The following is a 15368-nucleotide window of genomic DNA, read 5'->3' as shown; positions in this document are numbered from 1 at the left end:
GGTGGCGCAGTGGTTAGACACTGGACTCGCATTCGGGAGGACGACGGTTCAATCCCACGTCCGGCCATCCTGATTTAGGTTTTCCGTGATTTCCCTAAATCACTCCAGGCAAATGCCGGGATGGTTCCTCTGAAAGGGCACGGCCGACTTCCTTCCCCATCCTTCCCTAATCCGATGAGACCGATGACCATGCTGTCTGGTCTCCTTCCCCAAAACCAACCAACCAATCTCCAAAACATTGAAAGAATGGGACCTCGCACCAGGTCATTGCCATATTCACTGACGACCATCATATGTGGTAGTGCAGAACCGCAATTCGTTGCTGAACATGATTCACCAGTGGTGCACGGTTCCTGGTCATGGCACCACTCCAAAGGCTGCCATTTGTATTGTGGTGTTAATGGCAATCACCCCCGTTGAATGGTAACTCCCTAGCTGGGTTGCTACTAGTTTCTGTCCAATGGTGCAGGATGGCACAGAATTTTTCAGGGAGCCTGTTCGTTGTTCTCAGATGGCAGGCACAGATGTGAAGGGTTACAGTGTGCTTGGTGCACAATATGGCAATCCTCCATTGTGGTGATTAGATGTGGTCAGCCAGAACCCTGTCAGCAAGTGCACCTGTCCTCGCATTCCTCCACAGTCCGATATCGGGCCACAGTCACATTTGAATGCCCCTCAAATCTGGATATTGCACGGTTTGAGCAAACGGAGAACCACAGTGAGGTCCCTTTTAAACACTGTCAGGTGCCTATAAAACTGTCTCGCACGAGTATGCAGTATCTTCACATCTTCAAACTGATCACCCGACATCTGATGTTTTTTGCTTCCCATGTGTACTCTACCAGGGCTGGCAGTAATACTAATGCATTCTTGTGGCCATACTGTGTGTCACAGAGAATTGGAACTATCATTTACATACCTGCTGATGGCGTGTAGGCGGTCGAAGATACACTGCCATTCGATGATGTCTTCTGGGTGCTTCACTTTTTTGTTGAACAGTATATTTAAAGGTCTTAAGTGTTGAAACTTCCCGGCAGATTGCAACTTTACTGTACCTGGTCCCAGGTTTAAGTTCCAGTGCAGCGCACAGTTTTAATCTGCCAGGAGATTTCAAATCAATACATACTCCACAAAGAGTAAAAATTCATTCTACTCTTAATAGTTGCTTAGGCAGATGAGTTCTTTCTTCTTGTTAGTATCCAATTCCTCATAGTGTGGCAAACATAATTAATGTGCTCATAATGCATTCATCCACACTCTTTACTATTTGTCTGTAATCCTCTGAACAGCGTCATACGATTTGTCAGCGAGTTAGTCTTCAGTATCAGTACACAAGAAAAAGATCTAAATTGTGAGTAGCACTGGGTATACAGAGTGCTCCCGTCTTTTTTTTATTCAGGCGGGAAAGTGTCCATAGGTCATTTTTTCCCCAGTTTGTCCTGATTTTTGGCATTGTAGTAAACTGAAATTTTGTCCACTGTGAACAGAAAACAGAAAAACACTTGTTTATTTACTTTGCAGTTGCCTTATATGGACCCACAAGTAAAACTGGTAATGAAAGCTACAATATTATCCTCAGTAAATAAGTTTTGTTTGTTTACTGTGCTGTACTCTTAATACCTAACTGTTGTCTGACACATTGCTCCATTACCAAATTGCCAATTCTTTAGTGCCCCAGGGTGTGTCCAATCAACTTATTCATTGTTTTAGACAGTTGTACCATAAATTTCTTTTTTCTCCAGTTCGATTCAGTAGTTAGTCATTAGTTATTCAATCTACCCATTTAATCTTCGGCATTCTTTTATAGCATCACGTTTCAAAAGCTGCTGTTCTTTTCTTGCCTGAAATATTTATCATCCACATTTTACTGCCGTACAAGTCTATGCGTAAGACAAATACCTCAGAGAAAAGTTCCTGACATTTAAGTTTGTAGCCATTCTTAACAAATTTCTCTTATGCAGAAACATATTTCTTGTTATTAGGTGTCTGTATTGTATATCCTCTCTGCTAGTGTCATAGTAAGTTATTTTGAAGCCTAAACAGCAAAAATCATTGACTTCTTTGTTTCTCATTTTCAAATTCTAATTGACTCTAGTGCCCTTGACTTTTGTTGATGTTAATCATCAAAACTCTTTTCAAGACATTATCTGTCATGTTCAACTGAACTCCCCAAGTCCTTTGCTGTCACTGACAGGATTAGAATATCTTTAGCAAACCCCAAAGTCTTAGTTTTTCTTCCCAAACTTTAACTCTCTTTCCAAATTTTTCTCTGGTTTCAATAACAGCTTGCTTAGTGTACAGAGTGAATAACACTGGAGATAAGCTGCAACCGTGTATGACTCCCTTTCATATTCTTCAACTCTTGTAACAGCAGTCTGGCTTTTTTACACCATGTTAATAGTCTTTCGCACCCTGTATTTTATTCCTGCTAGCTTCAGAATTTCTAGTCAACACTGGCTAAAGCTTTCTTCTAAACCTACAATCTTTTTTGCCCCATGTGTTCCCATATTTCTCCAGAACCCAAACTAATCTTTCCCGACATCAGCCTCTACCAATTTTTCCATTCTTCTGGAATTTGAAAGTACACGCAATAGTGGTTCAGGCTGCAAACTCTATTTCTTGTAAATATGATTTTCTACTTATTAATTATGTGCTAATAAAAATATTTCTGATATTACTTTTAAAAAATATATTTTATGTGACTGAATTTGCAAGAAAAGGCTTTGAATTTCCAGCAGATGTGTATGTTGAATTACTTGTGTGAATTTGTTTAAGGATGCAAGACTTGGAGAATGCCCTCCTTGGTGAAGACGAGATTCCTGATGATGCCTTACGTCCAGAGGAATGGCAGAAGGCATTGGGTGTGCTTGACAAGGGAAATCAGATGGTCTTGTTTAATGATGTGTTCGATCTTCCACAACAGATAGCCTTAAGAGATGAGTGTCAGCAGTTTGTTGGTGAGTACATGTTGCATAATCATTTATTTTGCAAAACTTAGTGTTACAAAATGACCACATACAAGATAGCTTTGCAAATGTGTGTGAATGGATTGATGAACCACTGTATATAAATCAGTATACGTTGATAAACTGAACATCCGAATATGCGAGGGGCATTCAATAAGTAATGCAACACATTAATTTCTGAAAGCATGTAGGCTTTACTCAGGATTCCAATACAACATATTATTCCCCCACTCTTTTGGCTGTTTTTCAGCATAATCTCCATTCAATACGACAGCCTTGTGCCACCTTACTTGGAGGAGCTGTATGCACACATGATACCACTCTACTGGTTGATGTTGTAGCCAACGTTTTGCTGCATCAATAACCTCCCCATCATCAAAGTACTGCTTCCCAAAGAGTGCATCTCTCAGTGGGCCAAACAGATGGCAGTAAGAAGCTGCGAGACCCAGGCTGTAGGACCGATGAGGAAGAACAGTCCAATGAAGTTTTGTAAGATCCTCTCTCATGTGCAATCTTTGTGTGATGCCTTGTGCTGTCATGGAGCAGGAGACATTCATTTGCATTTTTCTGGCAATGAACACCCTGAAGTTCTTTCTTCAATTCCCTGAGGGTAACACAATACACTTTAGAGTTGATTGGAGCACTGTGAGGGAGGACTCAAACAGAATAACCCCTTCAGAGTCCCAGGAGTCTGTCACTATGGTGTTACCAGCTGAAAGTGCGGCTTTGAACTTTTTCTTTGGAGCTGAGGTGAAGTGGCACCACTCCACGGATTGTCATTTTGTTTCCAGTCCGAAGTAGAGAACCCATGTTTCTTTGCCTGCGATGATGATCAACAAAAAATTGTCTTGATCAGCCTTGTAACATGCAAGCAGTTCTGCACAGATGGTCTTTTGTTGCTCTTTATTGTCTTCTGTTAGGCAGCGAGGAACCAGTGGGAAACACCTTTGAGTCCCGTAATTGATGGATGAGTGTGTCAGCACTTACTGACAGAGATGTCAAGTTGTGCAGTGAAGTGTTTGATTGTGATCTATTGATCACCTCGAATGAGTGTGTCTGTGTGTTCCAGCACGCGGGATATTGGACTCGTTTGGTTGACCTTGTTGCAGTGATGACAGATGCATCACCCGACAATTCATGGTGCTTTTGTTCAGTGCCACATCTCTGTAGACATTCTGCAAGCACCATTCTGCAGGCTCATATAAATATTTCGATGCCCTGGTTTTCTTCCAAAAGTAACTCAATGGCAGCTTTCTGCTTGGAGCACACCTCTGATACAGATACCATTGTGAAGGCTACTTACAGCGTACCCACATGTTGGTAGTCCATGAAACTATAGGGGCCGAAGCAGAAACATTCCACAATGCCCCACAGCACACCCTGCATTGTTTTCAACCGAAATTGGCTGAAAAAAAAAGTGTTGCATTACTAATTGAATGTAATACTTGCAAATAATGTAGTACACGCTTGCAAATTAGACAGATATTTGCTAACTATGAAGTGGGTTATTATTTGCCCAAAGTTAATGTAAATTATGAGCACAGCTAGTTCTTAACATCATGTTAAGAGTGCATCTGAATTATTATATTTTGACAGTCACCATTCACGTGACGATGTTATGAAAGGTATGAGTAAAGCAGAGGCACTACTGCTGGCAGTAAACAGTAACATACCACTTTCACTGGATTTTTACAACAGGTGAAGGAAGTCAGTGAATCAGTAACTGAAATAGCTACCTCATTTTGGTAATTGTTGAACAGAGAATTATTATGGTTTTCAAGTTCTGTTACTAAATACATCACGAAACAATTTGCAATCGGTAGACTATAATAATTAACAAAATATTAAAATAAATGCAGTTATCCAGAATGTTTCAAAGTATACTTAGTTTCTCTCAAAATGGGTTTTCACAAAACAGTCCGATTGTTTTCTCATATATTTCAGCTTTTGGCATGAGTGACTTATTGTTCTGGCTCTGCACTACATCTAACTTCATTTTTAAGGAAAGTGTATGCTTTCTGGAAACTTCTACTTCCTTTGCTTGTTAAACATCTATAATAAAGCCCAACACCTTGAAACCGGTTCAACCCCTTCTTTCTGTTAAGTTTGATATGCACTGACTTGGGCCAATATTTACTTTTTTTTTTCATTGTTGAATAACTACTGGGCTATGATCAGTTTATTGTAATTTTCTGGATTATTGAAGGCTGAGAATGACAGACAAGTGTTTCAACATGTGACATGAGAGTGAATGAATGAATGAATGAATGAATGAATGAGGGTGGGGCATTTTTGTGTGGGTTACACCATCTTGTGTATTCAGCCGCCTGTTATAATTATTTTTATTTGTTGCTGCTTTGGCAGCTTGCACATTAATAATGATGAAATGATGAGGACGACGACACAACACTCAGTCCCCAAGTGGATTAAATCTCCAACCTGGCCGGGAATTGAACCCAGAGCCCCCTGCATGGCTATGAAGGACAAATATCGATGGACACCAAGTACTGCCATTTAGTACACACAATGAGCATCTGCATTCCACCTGATTGTCGTTTTCATTTTAGGGAGATGATGATATTATCCAGCTATATTTCTCCTCAGTAATGAAAGCCTGTGTATTGATGCAGTCTGTTTATTTCTGCAACAGACATATTTGATTTTGTTAATGAATTTTTGTTTCACAAGCACTCTAAACTGATTAGAAAATTTTTCTTTGAAAAAAGACATAAGTACAAACAGAGATTTATCCACTTGTTTCACACAATTTCTTGCCAGCTAAATGTATTTTAAGGCATGGTGCAGTCTCTCAGTGTGCATGTTGATGATCAGTATAGCATGCAATCTGTAGCTATTTGCACATCAGTGTATGCTATGGACACAGTTCTCCAGAAACTATGCCCAAAACTGTGCTGTACCAGAATCGTGTTCTAGACTTTATTTTAGAGCAGAGAGCATGATTTTAAAAGCAGGAACATCTGTCTGCTGTAATGGTGTGTTGTTGGTCCTGTACACTTCTGTTTGTTTCTCTTGGCATCTTACTTCAGTGCTTACTTTTTTCATACATCTACAGGTCACATGCAGTAGTCTCTTATTTGTGGTGTTATCATTGTAACCTTCCACATGTTACAGAAAGTTCTTGCCAAGTCTGATCCAAAAAATTTAATGAAAGTTTGGAAAATGACACTACCACATGGTCATTTCTGTTATGTATGAGGAACTTATGTGGAAATCCTTGCCACACATAATCCATTTCCAGTCAAGATCATTGTTACTGAGACTGTGTGTCTCATCAGTACAAATATAATTGATTCCACACTTCAGAATTCTTCCCTTTGTATTTTCATCACTATTAACACATGTAATCTGTGCTTCGTAGTTTTGGATGTAATTCCTTGTGTTGTAGCAGACGATGATATATAAACCTTGTGTGATTAATGAGTGAATTCTTTCTAGTTGTGAGTCCAATTCCAAGTGTCAAATTACATCAAATATACAATGAAAAGGAATTTTATTAATGATATGAGGAGAGCAGGTAGTGGCAAGCATGGCAGGCAGGTTTGCTGTGGTGCTTCGTAAAGCATAACAGTTTGGCTCTCTCTAACTAGTGGTTGGCATGCAACCACAGCACCTATCACTAATGTCTCTTCCTGTGTTATTACCTCTTCTCACGTGTTGTATATTATCATTTGACATTTGCATCTGCTATGATTGGTAGTAACTTATTTTTAAAACTCTTCCATTAAGAATTTATTGCAAGCAGTAATATTATCATTCAACTTAATTCCTACTTTCCAAGTAGGGTAGCAAACTGCTCAAAAGTAGGCATTGATAATATGTTTATAGAATGATATAATGAAAAAATAATATTACAAAACCAGTAATCAATTGGATCTCACACAATGATTGCATTTCCTTATGAAAAATTTTAAAATTGGCCAGGATACAGAAACTACTAAATAGAGATCAGGGGATAGTCACTAAACCAAACATTGATAATTTTAGGTATTATCTTGTCAAAGAAATGAGCTAGAGTGGTGTATACACTGCTTGTGACATGAATGAAAAAATACTACGCATGGTCTTTACCTTACTTGAAATCTGTTTTCCGTGAAAGAAACCAAAATTACACCAAAACCATAAAAAAGAAAAGAAGAAGAAGAAGAAGAAGAAGAAGAAGAAGAAGGAAAAGGAGGAGGAAGAAGAAGATATACTGGAAGATATTGAAAATAGTAACAGAAATCAAAGCAAGTGCATTATGAGAAAAATATAGTCACATCAGGTTAGAAAATGAAGAAAGAAACTGATGGATTGAGGTTGTAAAGTAGGTAGAGTATTTCTTGAAACCATTTGAGATAGTACCTCACAAATGATTATTATCAAAAGAGGGGACACAGCATTTTTTTCGGATGGAGACTCATTGACATACGAGGTCTGTTCAAAAAATTCCGGAACATTTGTAATTTCGTGACAATGGTGTGTTGGGACGAAATGAGTTTGGCATTCCTGCACATTCATTGTTGTATGTCTGTTAGTTATTGTTCAGTGCTCTATTGAGTAGAACATTGTCACATAGTATGTGAATTTCGACATGGCAGAGTTAGAGGAGCAATGCATCTGCACAAAATTTTGCTTGAAATTCAAGAAAACCTTTAGAGAGACACACCAAATGATGCAGGAATTCTACAGTGATGATTGCTTAAGCTGTACTCAGAGTTACGAATGGTTCACATGGTTTAAAAATGGTTGAACTGAAGTTACAAAGGACTGCCATTCAGGACACTCTTCGACGTCTACTGAGAATGCTCATGTCACGAATGTCAGCAAAATTGTGCATTCTAGTCAAGGACGGACTGACTGAGAGATTGCAAAAGAATGTTACATTTTAGTTGGATGATGTTATGAAATCCCAACAGAGCGTCTTGGAATGCATCGTGCTACCACCAAGTTCATCACGCAGCTCTTGAGTCAAGACCAGAAAGACCTTTGCCTCACAAGAGGCTTTTGGATTGTGCAAATGAGAAGAAGACATCCCATAGAGAATCATAACTGGTGATGAACATGGGTCAACAGTTATGATGTTGAGACCAAGGTTCAATCTTCGCAGTAGGTTGGGAAAAGTTCTCCAAGACCAAAAAATGCTCATCATGTCAGGTCAAATGTCAAAGCCAAACTGACAATTTTGTTTGACTTTGGACGATTAGTTCATCATGCACTTGTACCACAGGGACAAACTGTTCATCAATGGTACTATTGGGATGTGTTGCGATGCCTGCGAGAAAATGTGAGAAGGAAACAGCCTGAAACGTGGTGAGAGAATTCACGACTCTTGGCATCATGATAACGTACCCATTCATTCATCCCTGTTTGTGTGTGACTATTGCACAAAAAAACAAAATCACTGTGCTGCCTCATCCTCCTACTCTACAAACATGGCACCTGCAGCCTTTTTTTTATTTCCAAAGTTGGAAACCTCCTTTAAAGGACAAAGATTTGCAACGATAGATGAGATAAAAGAAAACTCGTAGACGGCACTTCACATGGTCCAGCAAAAGGCCTACCAAGACCACTTCCGGAAATGGAAACAGCATTGGGAGCCGTGTATCAATTTCAAAGGTGACCATGCGCAGTAAGTAAAAGGTAAGTATAGAAAAATTTTGTTGACGAAGTTACAGAATTTTTTGAGCAGATGTCATATATAGGAGTAACTTTTTGTGTGCAGCAAGGAAGCATTTTGGGACTCCTGCTGCTCATATTGTATATTAATGTCCTTAAAGACAATATTAATAGTTACGTCAGATTGTTTACAGGTGATGGATTTATCTGTAATGAATTACCAACTGACTGAAGTCAGTGAGAGTCATAAAGGCCAATTGCATACAGTTCTTGAAATGTCAGTTGATGCCCCAAGATAAAGGAACTGCTAAGTGGGCATGGGAAAGTGCAAGACATTTATCCAAGTAATTTGTTATGTCACAAGAGTCCAACAATATTTTATTGCACAGTTGAATCTTATAATTCAGCTGCCTGCCAAAAAACACATTTCTTCTAAATTCTCTTATTCCGTCTTATCACTGTAAATATAGAGCATTTTTCAAACATACATTAAAAATAGAAACTCTTCAATTCAGATTTACAGGTAAACAATGCACAGATAGGTTCAGTATAAATAAATAGAAAAAATAAATTTTTTATAACATTGGGCAAGATTGAATCACATAATTCTGAAAACATGTTTGATCAATTAGAGAAGGCTACTTGGCAAAAACACATTTCTTCTGAATTCTCTTAGTCCGTGATTAGTCAAATATAGAGCATCTTTCAAACATACATTAAAAATGGAAACTCTTCAATTCAGGTTTACAGGTAAACAATGTACAAATAGGTTCAGTATAAATCAATTTCTTATACCAGTGGTCAAAGTGAATCACATAGTTCTGAAAACATATTAGCTTAATCAGGAAAGGCACTTAGGCATATTCAAGCTACGTATGTGGAAAAATAATAAAGTACCATTTAACAATTGAGCATTACATCATTATTAAAACTGTTACATATAATTCAAACTTCAGACAGGGAATCATGGAAGGGGCAGGTATGGCAGGCCAGGTCTGAATAAGATGGTTTAGAATAATGGGCACTACTGGGTAAATTATGCCCAATTGCTGCAAGATACACTACTGGCCATTAAAATTGCTACACCAAGAAGAAATGCAGATGATAAATGGGTATTCATTGGACAAATATTTTATACTAGAACTGAAATGTGATTACATTTTCGCGCAATTTGGGTGCATAGATCCTGAGAAATCAGTACCCAGAACAACCGCCTCTGGCCGTAATAACGGCCTTGATATGCCTGGGCATTGAGTCAAACAGAGCTTGGATGGCGTGTACAGGTACAGCTGCCCATGCAGCTTCAACATGATACCACAATTCATCAAGAGTAGTGACTGGCGTATTGTGATGAGCCAGTTGCTGGGCCACCATTGAACAGACTTTTCAAGTGGTGAGAGATCTGGAGAATGTGCTGGCCAGGGCAGCAGTCGAGCATTTTCTGTATCCAGAAACGCTCATACAGGACCTGCAACATGCGGTCGTGCATTATCCTGCTGAAATGTGGGGTTTCACAGGGAACGAATGAAGGGTAGAGCCACAGGTTATAACACATCTGAAATGTAACGTCCACTGTTCAAAGTGCCGTCAATGCGAACAAGAGGTGACCGAGATGTGTAACCAGTGCCACCCCATACCATCACGCTGGGTGAGACACCAGTATGGCGATGACGAATACACGCTTCCAATGTGCGTTCACCGCGATGTCACCAAACACAGTTGCGACCATCATGATGCTGTAAACAGAACCTGGATTCATCCGAAAAAATGACGTTTTGCCATTCGTGCACCCAGGTTTGTCGTTGAGTACACCATCGCAGGCGCTCCTGTCTGTGATGCAGCCTCAAGGGTAACTGCAGCCATGGTCTCCGAGCTGATAGTCCATGCTGCTACAAACATCGTCGAACTGTTCGTGCAGATGGTTGTTGTCTTGCAAACGTCCCCATCTGTTGACTCAGGGATCGAGACGTGGCTGTACGATCCGTTGCAGCCATGCGGATAAGATGCCTGTCATGTCGACTGCTAGTGATAAGAGGCCGTTGGGATCCAGCACGGTGTTCCATTTTACCCTCCTGAACCCACCGATTCCATATTCTGCTAACAGTCATTGGATCTCGACCAACGTGAGCAACAGTGTCGCGATATGATAAACTGCAATCGCAATAGGCTACTATCAAAGTCGGAAACATGATGGTATGCATTTCTACTCCTTACAAGAGGCATCACAACAACGTTTCACCAGGCAACGCCGGTCAGATGCTGTATGTGTATGAGAAATCGGTTGGAAACTTTCCTCAAGTCAGCAAATTGCAGGTGTCGCCACCAGCGCCAACCTCGTGTGAATGCTCTGAAAAGCTAATCATTTTCATATCACAGCATCTTCTTCCTGTCGGTTAAATTTCGCGTCTGTAGCACGTCATCTTTGTGTTGTAGCAATTTTAATGGCCAGTAGTGTAGAAACTCAACTTCTGAGGGATGCCATAGGGAGCCAGGGGGCTGTAACATCACAGGGGTTACAGTGAGATGGGAAGCAGTGTCGTGCCCACATGCATGTACACAGCCAATGTGGACAGGCTTACGCCCAGTGGACCAGTAGGTAACAAATAACACCCTGGAGCAGCACCTCCAAAAACCACGAATGGCACAGAAGGACGAGAAAAAGCATATAAATCATGAATAATAATTGTGGAACATATGAAAATGCTCAGACCAAGACAAGAAGCTCAATGTGAACATGGCTCCAAGCCCCAACCAATCCTTGCATGTAAAAACAAGAATTTTACAATAAGAATTACTAAAAGAATTAACCAGTTGATCTTACAATAAAATATAACAAGTTAATGTAATAATCCCAAAGCCCTCAGACACATTAAGTGGCTTAGAAGGTAATAAGCAAGTCTTGGGCTAACACTCAAACAACTACAATCATAATCATATTTGAAACAATAAGTATTAAATTTCCTGAAAGGGCAAAACTTCACCAGAGTTATGGAACTCAGTAATTCAAAAGAACCAAGATTTAGTGGACTACTAGCATTTACTTATCACAGCCGTAGGCAATTTTGTATTCACGACATCAGTCAGGGAAGCAACACCTTCCAATACAAATCAGACTCAATTTCGACCTCAGTGGTCACTAACACACACGGCGGCCTAGAACATATGACAATTAATTGTAGGTGCTGCTGGTCAACAAGTGGACAGAGAAGAAGTTGTAATTAAAAGAAATTTTAAAACACACAAATGTGACACTCAAATGACTTCAAATGGAGGCACAAAAGGGTAAATTCAATTCTTTAGAGTGATGGAGAACCACAGGCAATCTGGTGTAGTGGGAGACACTTCAACATGGGAGCACATGCATCAATCATATACTGAGTACCTTACCCCCAAGAGTAGACCAGACAGCATCAGAAAAATGAACAACACTCCAACACCCATATCAGCAACTATGCTTCCTTAATGCAGGGTAAATCGACTGTGTTGACATTATGCCCACATACTGCTGACTAGCACAACTCTAGCAATGAGCAGCCACTGAGACAGTCGTGCACTGTAAGCTCGGCCAACATGGCTCAGTTCCGTTTCGTGTTTAATTTTGAGTGCACAATGTTTTCTTTATACTGTGTACACTAAAACCACCTTGTGATAGTCAAAAATATGCTCTCTTTAAATGTTGTTAGAAATTTTAGCAGAACATTTTGGCAACAAATGTACATGGAAACGTCTGTGAAATGTCATTATAATTTTGGAGGTTTGCAAACATCATTCAAAGAAAAGGCACTTGTGATTCCATCACAGGGTGATTTACACAAAAAACAAGTACACAGGAAACATTTTCCCTACAAGAGCAAATACAAAATGAAATATTTCTGTTTGTATATAGCTGTCCCAGAAGAATCGTAAAAGTGAAAGATGTACCTTGGGCATGCTGATGCTCTGAAGGAATAAGGTAATGGTCTTCTTTTGCTCGTCTTTAGAACAGCCGGCTGACATGAGGACTCTCATGTTGTGAAATTATTTCTTGGTCAAGGAGGCTTGACCTTCAGAAGTTAAACTCAGAAAATTGGAGATTCAAATAATGGAAATTTCCTTGGAATGTTAGAGGTCTGGAGTCATTATGACCCAGTTCTTACAAAACACATTAGCAAGATCAGGGACCTACAAGAAGCTGGAAAACATTTTCAAGAATGAATAATTTCTAATTGTGCCCATCACACTGTGGATGCCATCTTGGAACTGAAAGGAAATAAGGAGTATTATTGAATTATTGTGTGTTTGCATAGGCTTATCTGGAATATGTGCAGCTGAGTGTTGTCATGAAGCAGTTTCTTTTTTTGGAGTGATTCATCTTCCTCACATCCTGTTCAGTAGACACACACAATGACGGGAATTTTTGAAACTGGGTGTTGGAAGTTCTTTATATTCTGTGCCTGATAAACAATGGAGTACTGGGTTGATGCTGCAATACCAGTTGCTTGGATGAAATTTCCTTGCTGTTGTACCTCTCAGTAAGTTAAATTTGTCGGCTGAAACATTTTTTGTGGTACAGGGCATTTTGGATTGTGTGAGATCATTCAAGTGTTTCATGGCATCAATGTGGGTAAATTTGTTCATACCAACTGACTACAAAAGCAAATTACTACAAGCTCGAAATACTAACATTGATGCTGAAGTAGAAACATTGAGAGCTTATTAAATGATAAAATATGCCATCCTCCCTGATATAAAGTTGTCACCAGTGGAGTTAATATTGACCCTGAATTTCCAGAGGTGTGCACTGAGAATAGGAAATCATTTCATGTTGAAACAAGGAATTAAGTGACAGATCTGAATACAGAAGATGTATTCAAGATAAATATATTTTATGTCATTATTGACATTCTAGTGTCTAACTTGAAAGCAAGATACGAAACATTGAAGGTTTTTGATGAAACATTTGTGTTTCATGGAAACACTCAAAGATGACTGACATCAAGTCACTGAGGCATGCAAGTTATTTATTCATGAATACCACAATAATGCCATATCAGATTTAAAAGAAGAAACTAAATATTTGAAAACAGTTCCTTCTTTAAACTTTGAATACGTTGCTTTAAAACTATTATAACTCGTGTAAAATTTTAAAATTTTTCCAAATGTATGTATAGCTATGCGCATTATTTACACCCTTCTAGTGACTTAAGGCGAAGCAGAAAGATCATTCAGCACTGTGGTTTGTGTTTAAAGTTGTCTCAGATCAACTGTCCATTAACAAAATCTACAAGATTTTGGGAACCTTGGCATCTGAATATAATTTGGCAAGGCAACTAGACTTTGATGCTGTGATTCAAACATTTCCCAAAAGAAAGGCTCTTAAAGTGCCACCAACACTGTTATATGCAAGTAGGTTATAATATGCTACCTGTTGCAAACCTCCTGGTGGTTTACATGCGAGTGTGCTGATGTCTTATTTTCTGAAATGTATGGGAACACCAGCTGACGAGTCGGGACAGGACACCATATTGTAGTGTTACAGGCACTAAACATTTCATCAGTGTAGAGATGAGTATAATACTTAGCCTTTTGTTTTGAAGTGAAAGTAAATTAAACCAATTTAAAAAATAAAATTAAATGGGGCACACATACATTTTACAATATTGTAGCAGAAGAAGATGAGTAGCACAGTCACTGTGGTGTAGTGGTTATGGTACTAGACTGTTGTATGGAGGGTCATGAGTTCAAAACTCACCTGAACTGTAAAATTTTAATTTCTGTATTTGGTTCGAGTACATTCTAGAAGTATCCAAAAATGTCAAGATTCATTGTACTGGAATGTTCTCTAACTGTATATATACCGTATGTGTTCTGGCCGGAGGCAGTTCACTCCGTGCTCTTGTATGTGCAAGTGCTGGATAAACCTTCATTAAGTGAAGTTAGTGTTCGTCATTCATCTAATTACACCTTCTTTAACGTGACATTATTGTGGTGGAGACGCTGGGTATTGGAACTTGTGATAGTGCACATTATCGGCGACTCAGTGGCTCCTATCATGCCACAACAGAGCTGCCGTTTACATGGTGAGAAACCCAAGTTTGATCCATATTCAACAGATCGCAATCTATTGGAGGCAGAAGGAGACGATGTTAAGATGACAGCAACTGTGTGCCACCACATGAGACAACGGGTTGTCTGGTGATGATGGCCAAGATCCAGACAAGTGGCTGAAGGTATATGAGCGCATAGCTAAATTTAACAAATGGGATGACACCGCGTGTTTGGCTAACGTATTTTTCTACTTGGAGGGCACTGCCAAGCAATGGTATGAGAACAACAAGGGGAAGCTCACAATCTGGGAAGTATTCCAAGCGGAACTGCTCAAGTATTTCGGCGATACATGACGATAGAAGTGCAAGGCGAAAGATAAATTAAAGTGCAGGGTACAGCATCCAGGAGGAACTACAGCATCCTACATTCAAGACGTCTTGGAGCTGTGTAAAATAGTGGATCCTAGAATGAAGGAGGAAGATAAGGTTGCACATCTCATGAAGGGTGTTGCTGAGGACATGTATCAAGCCCTACTCCTGAAGGAGGTTTCGACAGCAGATGACTTCATAAAATCGTGCCAGTATATCGAGACGATGCATCAAAAAAGAATGACACACAAGAAGTATGAACAGCTTCCAAACGTCATATCAATGTCTGTGATGTAGGAAAATGCTGATTTCACAAGTGTTCTTCGTCAAATAGTGAGAGAGGAAGTTAGGAAAGCACTTGGACTGCACTGCGAGCAAAAAACCGAGATCC

At 39.5% G+C, this 15368-nt stretch overlaps 1 protein-coding gene across 1 annotated transcript in view; it reads left to right on the top strand.

Annotated features, from left to right (window-relative positions):
• The window catches only part of LOC126195385 (TBC1 domain family member 23), a 242644-nt gene that overhangs the window by 33573 nt on the left and 193703 nt on the right, over nucleotides 1-15368 (top strand). Inside the window, exon 2 of the mRNA XM_049933975.1 lies at nucleotides 2776-2957. Coding sequence (XP_049789932.1) covers nucleotides 2776-2957 — 182 coding nt within the window. The remainder of the gene's footprint in view (nucleotides 1-2775; nucleotides 2958-15368) is intronic.

The sequence above is a fragment of the Schistocerca nitens genome, chromosome 7 (assembly GCF_023898315.1).
Source record: "Schistocerca nitens isolate TAMUIC-IGC-003100 chromosome 7, iqSchNite1.1, whole genome shotgun sequence".
In the NCBI taxonomy this organism is placed as follows: domain Eukaryota; kingdom Metazoa; phylum Arthropoda; class Insecta; order Orthoptera; family Acrididae; genus Schistocerca; species Schistocerca nitens.
The sequence above is the reverse complement of the archived record's forward strand: the minus strand, read 5'-3'. Positions and strand labels throughout refer to the sequence as shown.